The sequence below is a fragment of the Carassius gibelio genome, chromosome A25 (genome assembly GCF_023724105.1).
Source record: "Carassius gibelio isolate Cgi1373 ecotype wild population from Czech Republic chromosome A25, carGib1.2-hapl.c, whole genome shotgun sequence".
Classification (NCBI taxonomy): domain Eukaryota; kingdom Metazoa; phylum Chordata; class Actinopteri; order Cypriniformes; family Cyprinidae; genus Carassius; species Carassius gibelio.
The window spans coordinates 20,452,568-20,461,635 of NC_068395.1; the positions used below are offsets into that span (position 1 = coordinate 20,452,568).

General features: G+C 39.6%; 1 protein-coding gene across 1 annotated transcript; it reads left to right on the plus strand.

Annotated features, from left to right (window-relative positions):
• Positions 1–913: 913 nt before the first annotated feature.
• LOC127946681 (zinc finger protein 271-like) lies at positions 914–3,773 on the plus strand. Its single transcript, XM_052543394.1, has 2 exons — positions 914–3,188; positions 3,308–3,773. Exon 1 carries the CDS (start codon positions 1,180–1,182, stop codon positions 2,416–2,418), a length of 1,239 nt encoding a protein of 412 aa, XP_052399354.1. The 5' UTR covers positions 914–1,179; the 3' UTR covers positions 2,419–3,188; positions 3,308–3,773.
• Positions 3,774–9,068: the final 5,295 nt, after the last annotated feature.

Here is a 9,068-nt window from a genome sequence, read left to right on the forward strand (position 1 = left end):
TGTTTGTTGCAGAGCAGACCATCAGCGCACGCTTTTGTAAGTATAAATTGTAGAAGTCCTCGTCCGGGCTGGCTGTGTCCACGTCCGGATTGCTCATGCGGAAAGTATAACACAGGCTTTACAATTGCAACTTCTTTGTGCTGTTACTCCTTTAGAGCTGAATCTCACATAATTGGTAAGCTCCCAACAGCATCAGGTGATTTATTTATGGGAAGTAGAATTATTATTTTTTTTTTTCAATGAATGTAATAGATAAGATATCATAATATTTAGGCTATAATATTATAAATCAGGTTGATTTGTATTGGTGATGTAATATGTAAATTATATGCATGCGGCCCACGCGACTTGCTCTTGAACCATAGTGCAGCCCTCTGGAAAAAAGGTTGGGAACCATTGTTGTGGATTAGATACATTTCTAGGATGAGGGATACATGGAGGTGGAGACCATTTAAACAAAGCATGCAAATGGAAATCAGGAAAGTGCCTGACACTGGCATTTTCCCCAGCCTTGATCTAATCAGCACAACAGTGTCACTTAAATACAGAGGTGCCTGATAGTGTCACCCATACCCTTCACATTATCAAGAAAAACAAAGGCACAGCTGTGCCTTGAGTTTAGCAGGCACCTTTATGTTGGGACCATGCCCTATATTCAGGATGTGCATGAAGACAAAAGGTTGATCATATCAGAATGTCATAATCTCAACCCAAGAATATAAAAACTCAAAGTACATACTATTACATTGGAAACTAGATTTAACATAGTACAGATTTGTAATCCCACACCACATCCCTATTTAGTGTATCCCTTTAAATACTACAACCTTTTCGTGGTTTTAACATCTTTTCTCTTTCTCCCAACTCTGCTTCTTCTCGTTCAACTTGCTGTATGTTTACATTCGCGAGGCCGTCGACATGGCCACCACGTCCCAGAATGCAACGTGGTGCCCAAGCCCTATTTACAGATGTTAAACATTGAGTGAGGTCACTTTTGTTTACTTTTCTCAGCTTTTAACAAGTTACCAAAAATTTATAATTTTTATTTTTGTTTCAGAGTTAATTGAAAAAAAAGATGAGAATGAAGAATCAAGTTTAAAACTGCACAAGAGGATTCACACGGGAGAGAAACCTTACAAGTGTTCACACTGTGACAAGAGATTCAGTCAGTCAGTATGTATGAAAAGACATGAAAGGATCCACACTGGAGAGAAACCTTATAAGTGTTCACACTGTGATAAGAGATTCAATGAGCCATCAACACAGAAAAGACATGAAAGGATCCACACTGGAGAGAAACCTTATAAGTGTTCACACTGTGACAAGAGATTCAGTGATTCATCAAATCTTAAAATGCATGAGAGGATTCACACTGGAGAGAAACCTTACAAGTGTGCACACTGTGACAAGAGATTCATTGACTCATCATCTCTGAAAACGCATGAGAGGGTTCACACTGGAGAGAAGCCTTACAAGTGTTCACACTGTGACAAGAGATTCATTAAATCATCAGGTCAGAAAACACATGAGAGGATTCACACTGGAGAGAAACCATATAAGTGTGCACACCGTGGCAATAGATTCAGTGATTCGTCAAGTCTGAAAGCACATGCGAGGATTCACACTGGAGAGAAACCGTACAAGTGTGCACACTGTGATAAGACATTCAAAGATTCATCATCTCTGAAAACGCATGAGAGGATTCACACTGCAGAGAAACATTACAAATGTGCACACTGTGATAAGAGATTCAGTGGTTTGACACATCTGAAAACACATGAGAGGATTCACACTGGAGAGAAACCGTACAAGTGTGCACACTGTGATAAGACATTCAAAGATTCATCATCTCTGAAAACGCATGAGAGGGTTCACACTGGAGAGAAACCTTACAAGTGTTCACACTGTGACAAGAGATTCATTAAATCATCAAGTCAGAAAACACATGAGAGGATCCACACTGGAGAGAAACCATATAAGTGTGCACACTGTGACAAGAGGTTTAGTGATTCGTCAAGACTGAAAGCACATGAGAGGATCCATACTGGAGAGAAACCTTACAAGTGTTTACACTGTGACAAGAGATTCAGTGTGTCATCAACTCTGAAAACACATGAGAGGATTCACACTGGAGAGAAACCTTATAAGTGTGCACACTGTGACAAGACATTCAAAGATTCATCATCTCTGAAAACGCATGAGAGGATTCACACTGGAGAGAAACCTTACAAATGTTCACACTGTGACAAGAGATTCAGTGTGTCATCAAGTCTGAAAACACATGAGAGGATTCACACTGGAGAGAAAACTAATGAGTGTTCACAGTGTGTCAAGAGATTCAGTGATTCATCAAGTCTCAAAACACTTGAGAGGGTTCATACTGGAGAGAAACTTTGTGTTCACACTGTGACAGATTGAGGGACTGAAAACACATGAGAGGCATGCATGAATTGTTTGACATCTACAGATAAGGATATGTAAATGAGATTTTTGCACTGTAAAATCATCTCACAAACAAGCCATTATGCTAATGCTTCAGCTTGAAGCTTCAAATGACGATTTATCATGTTATGGGCATCTTGTATAACATACTTTTCCTTCAGGAGGTCATTCTGTTTCGTCCGATATTTGTAGATGCATTTTGTCTATAAAAATGCTTTTATTGAGTTCTGTAATTTGACGCAACAGGATGAAGTTGGCTGTGCACTGTGGGTAGACTCGACTAAATATAATGAGAATCGTTAAGGATTTTCATCATCAATAATCATCGATTTTATCAATTAGTTTTTGCAGCCCTAACTGAAACCACAACCTCTTTGCTTGAAAATTTGAGAGGTTACGCATATATTTCCATATAGTGACGTAGACATGTGGGGGCGTGTTTAAACAAGGTGTTTTGGGGGGGGAGGGGGCTTAACTTTAATAGAGAATATATCTTTGGATTTGAGACTTTAGTCTTTGCAACTTTATAGATCTTCTTTATTCACCAAGAGCTTGTAACACTCCAAAGAGAAAGGAAGAATTTGAATCGCATCATATGACTCCTTTAAACATTTGATAATCCATATGTTTTTCTCCAGTGTACAGCAATGTATAGGAATACCCCCAGAAAAGAAATATCTAAAGACATGGACCCCCTCCCACGCACACCTCTGCATCTGTGACGGTTAAGATGCATAATTCTGAATGTGAGGAATAATTGTCCGAAGACTTCATATCAAACATTTCCTTATCCCTAATAATGAGGCCAAGAAAAACATTCACCGAATGGAGACATCAGCTAACATTTGTACTTTGCATTGACTAGGATCAAAGACTTGAGGAGTTCAACCCTGTTGAGGAACAGAAGATCGATGGTTGGTAATTTATCTCTAAACTCTCTAAATCGTGTCTAGAGAAATCGAAAAAAATGTAACACAAGACCGTTGCACCAGTCACACTGAGCCATGTCAACAGATACACACATTGGTTTTATATTAACTTTCTATGTGAACTGAAAGGGAATGATGGGTAAAGGAAGGAAGTTGAAGGAACAACTGCAAAGAAGGGAAAACGTTTTCCCCCATCTTCACTCGGTGGGCTTTGAAAACATGTCTGTGTGTATTTGTATTGTCCGGATCTCGGGAGATCAAAGTTTCGGAGGTTCTTTCAGCCGTGCACCGTTACTTGTGATATGATTTTCTTCTTTTTAAAAATGCACCATTACTAAAAAATGTGACATAATTTCATCTGTGTGCTCTCTGTGCTCTTTAATAAACTCAAGTCTTTACAAATTTTAGCTCTTCCTGATGATTTGATGCTCGTCTTCATTTGTAAAAACTGATCAGCATAATAAATGAGGTGAAAACAGGAACTATTGAAATGAAATGGCAGCTCTGGTAATATTGATTAGGGTCAGACCATCAACACTCAGTCAACAAGACTTTCAGATCATCAGCAGTGTTTTAACCTCTTTACTCTGATGTGATCACCCTGCTGTCCATCAGTGATCATCCTGCACACCCCATGACCCAGTATACCCTGCTGTAAAAACAAAAACAAAGAAATAAAACAATAGAAAACACAGAAATACTAATAGTTCTACAAATACCATTACAAACATCATATTTTAAAGAATTGTTTTCTCTTGTGTTTTTTGGGAAATATTCCATTAGAGTCTAGTGGTTATAAGGATAGAAGGTGACCAGTTACCAGTAGAAACTCAAAGGATCAATTATAGTTTCCACTAAAACAATACAAGTGCCATTATAACCATTAAAACCATTGGCATTTCCAGCAGGTTAGTATAAGCATGGAAATGGTCTGCCTGGATGCCTAATCATTATTATAAAAACATAGCTTGTTTGATCTACGGTTAAATTAATAAAATTAAAAAAAAGTCTGAGCACATCAACAATCCTATGTAAGATGAACTCTATCCATTAATGTAATTTTGGATTTTTACATTTCTTCAGCTCTAAATAAAAATGACTTTATCACAGAGTTATTACTTTGAATTAGGTCTCACAGCTTCTTGTAAAATTGGAGGGGATCAAGCAAAATCCTCTTTATTCTCTTCATCACAGAATCTGATGTAAGACATTGCAAAAATAGCAATTTTGATATCGAGTTTAATCCTCAAAAGAAGCTTTTCAGAAACATATTCAAAATATCTTATTTTGTGGATTCACATTACCTTTCATTCAACTGTTTGAGTTCCAGGTGGACACATAACACAAGGATGTAGTTTTGACATGCTAAACCTGTTTAATATATTGAATTTATAAGGCTACATCTTATCATTATCATGTGTTTTCATTGATCTTAATTTCCATAATTTACAAGCTGCAACTTTGTAAATTTTGCAACTTTGCTGTGTGATTTTCAATGAAATATCTGACTAATAAAATTCATTGTTTTTCACCTCTATAATTTTAAGTTCTTTTTAATGTATGTGTGCAGACTGGCTTAAAAAAACCTGCCCACCTTATAGACGCACAAAGTAATATCCATCCTATTATTTCCCTCTCACTTAAAGGGCTCTTCAAAGGGAGTAGGGCATAGGGATCCTCACTTCCGTTTGGCATTCGCCCCAATTGATGACGTCCTGTGTTTGCTGTGTCTGTTCACTCTCCAGTCCAGTGGGAGGCACTAAACAAATTTGTTTATTTGCCAAACACCATTAAACTTCAGAGGAAGAAGTTTAGTTTCACAGCGCTCTCTGTTGTTGTTAGGGCGGGATGCTGCCTTAATACAAAGAGAAAAATACAGTTTATGAGACACATCAGTAAATAGGCCTACCTGTAATATTCTCATCCTCACAGTCATTAATACGTTTTGAAGCAGGAATATCTGGAGGAGTATCATCTGAACTGAGATCTGTTGTGAAGATGATGTTTGTTAAAGAAGAGAGTGAACACGAGGCACCAGAAACCTGGAGAATAAAACCAGAGGAACCAGAAACCTGGGAATAAAACACGAGGAACCAGAAACCTGGGAATAAAACACAAGGAACCAGATACCTGGGAATAAAACACGAGGAACCAGAAACCTGGGAATGAAACACGAGGAACCAGAAACCTGGGAATGAAACACGAGGAACCAGAAACCTGGGAATGAAACACGAGGAACCAGAAACCTGGGAATTAAACACGAGGAACCAGAAACCTGGGAATGAAACACGAGGAACCAGATACCTGGGAATAAAACACGAGGAACCAGAAACCTGGGAATGAAACACGAGGAATCAGAAACCTGGAAAATAAAACGCGAGGAATCAGAAACCCGGAAAATAAAACGCAAGGAACCAGAAACCAGGAGAATAAAACAAGAGGAACCAGAAACCTGAAGAATAAAACACGAGGAACAAGAAACCTGGAGAATAAAACACGAGGAACAAGAAACCTGGAGAATAACAAACGAGGAACCAGAAACCTGGGAATAAAACACGAGGAACCAGAAACCTGGGAATAAAACACAAGGAACCAGAAACTGTGAGAATAAAACACGAGGAACCAGAAACCTGAAGAAAAAAAAATGCGAGGAACCAGAAACCTGGAGAATAAAACGCAAGGAACCAGAAAACCGGAGAATAAAACACGAGGAACAAGAAACCCGGAAAATAAAACGCGAGGAACAAGAAACCCGGAGAATAAAACGCGAGGAACAAGAAACCCGGAGAATAAAACGCGAGGAACAAGAAACCCGGAGAATAAAACGCGAGGAACAAGAAACCCGGAGAATAAAACGTGAGGAACCAGAAACCAGGAGAATAAAACGCATGGAACCAGAAACCTGGAGAATAAAACATGAGGAACCAGGGCCCTCTTTTACCAATGGTGCGTACGGACAGATTTGTGCGTAGTGAGTGCGTAAGAACAGTTTCACGCAAAGTGTGAGAATCACCAAGTTGTACTTATACGTAGAAATGTGTGTAAATATAAGCACACCTCTGAGCATGCTTACGCAGATAATCTAGTGGAGAATAGCGACACTACACATAAAAAGCATTTAAGAGTGTCATAGTAAGCATAAAGCAATCCACATATGTCCTGTGTTTCCTTTAAAACACTCAATTTATAATTTGTCTAGTTTTAAACACGATGCTTAATTGGCGTCAAACCCTATAAAAGACAGATGTGAAATATATTTGTCTCAGTGCAATGGCTTATCTTGCGTTATTGGAAGACTTGGCAAACAATGCACTCCGCAGAGCATTTTCCAAGATCGCGCTGATCTGCTTGGCGAGAGCACAGAGTGGCTTCTAAGTAGGTAATGCTTTCCCAAAAATGTACTGCTGGATTTGTATCGTGATTTAGGACCAGTGTTGGAGAGAGAAACAAATCGCACGAAAGCCATTCCCATGCACATCCAACTCCTGTCCACCCTTGGATTTTTAGCTACTGTTACATTTCAGTGTGAGGTTGGAACCATATGTAGTATATCCCAGCCATCAGTGAGTAGGATCATGCCGGCAGTGTTGGACGCAATTATTTCCTTGGCCCCAACCTACATCCAGTTCCCTTAGCGAAATCCTCAACAAGCCACAATTAAACGGGACTTTCATGCCATTGCTAGATTCCCAAACATAATTGGAGCTATAGACTGCTCCCACATCGCCATAAATGCACCATCAACCAACGAATTTAATTATTTAAATAGAAAAGGGTTTCATTCTGTTAACGTGCAAATAATTTGTGATGCAAATTTGTTGCTATTAAACGTCGTTGCACGGTGGCCTGGAGGAACACATGACTCGTTCGTTCTGCAGAATAGCTCTGTGGGTGTGCGTCTCCAAGAAGGCGCTGTTGAGGATGGCTGGCTCATTGGTGAATTTAAGGCTACAACATGTTTAAAATGCTATTGTAGGGCTATGTACAATTGGTTATAACTATTTCATCATTAGGTGATCAAGGTTACCCGCTAAAGCCATGGCTAATGACCCCCCTAACCAACCCGAGGACCGAGCAGGAACAGGCGTACAACCGTGCCCATGCACGCTCAAGGAGCACAGTTGAGCGCGCAATAAGCCTGCTGAAAGGACGATGGCTGTCTGTCAAGCACGGGAGGGACACTGCAGTATCAGCCAGAAAAAGCATGCAAAATCATCATGGCTTGCAGTGTGCTACACAACTTGGCCATCAGACAGGGCATCCCTCTGCAGGAACCCCCAAGACCAGACGGCCCTATGCCCGATGCAGTGCCCCTGCCACCTCCCAATGCCGCTGGCATTCAGACAAGACAGAGGATCATACAGACATTTTAGGTAAGTCTGGCCATTGGTCGAGTGCAGAAACATTACAGCGATTTCATTTTGTGTTTTGCAGCTTCGTGGAAACAAATAACAGAAATCACATTAGTCAGCGGTTTATGGTTTATTAGCAATTGTATTTGCGCAATAGGCAATCTGTTTCAGAGACTCGTTGATTTTAATCAATACATTCGTTATGTTGCTCAATTGATCCTTTAGGTCATTAATGGATTTTATTCCAGTTGGTTTATTTTACCTTCACTTTGGATGTTAGATGGCCCGGTTTGTTCTGTCGCAAGAGCATCAGTGTCACCGTCCTTAGTAATCCCGGACAGAGCCGTGTCTCCGATGATGCAGGCTATGCGGTTGACCAATGGGGAAAGCTCCGTTGTTGTCTGTCCTCCTCCAGTTGCGGACATTTCTCGTCTGTGTGCTCCGACACGTTGTTTAGCTAATACTTTAATATCAAACCATTTTTTTTTTATTTCTGGGACAGTTCTCTCCTCAGACCCAACGGAATTAACTGCATTGGTGACATTCTCCCATGCAGCATTTTTTCTTTTATTTGTAATTCCTCCTGCAGTGAATGAACTAAACAATATCTGTTGGTTGGATTCAACTTCATTTACAAGTATCTCTAATTCTGTGTTTGTGAAGTTCCTTTTCTTTGCTCTCTTTGCCATTATTGCAGTGAGGAAAAAACACAATCACGTAATTTTTAAAGGTCCTATGACATGAAAATTTCACTTTCTGAGGTTTTTTAAGATTAATATGAGTTCCCATAGCCTGTATATGGTGCCCAAGTTTCTAGAAATTTGAATCGGTGTAAATTGAGATTTTTCTATCTTTCTCTGCCTTTGAGAAAATGGAAGCTCAAACGGGATGATCTTGAATCTCCTCGTTGTGACGTTGCAACGAGAATTGTTACCTCCCCTTTCTCTGCTTTGCCCGCCCAAATATTTACATATAATTTGCAATGTCAGCACAGGCGTTACAAACAGACTTTTATGATATGGATTCGACAGCACCGGCACAAACAGTGAGTGACAGTGTTCATTAATGCCTGATCTGTGATCAGTGATTTCTGATGGGTAGCTAATCATTCAAGTTCACACAGACTTTCTTTCTAAATCGTTTAATACTGTTTATGCATCAGTGAATCAAGCCAGTGACTAAACGATCAACTTCACATTGTTTCACTTAGTAGCATGAAACAAATCTGTTATTTAAATTGTGATTTAACTACAGAGAGTGATCAAAGAACGCTCGCTTTTTTTCGGAGCTGTTACACATCGCGAGTATATCTGCACACTTGCCCAAACTGCCGTTACAATGAATG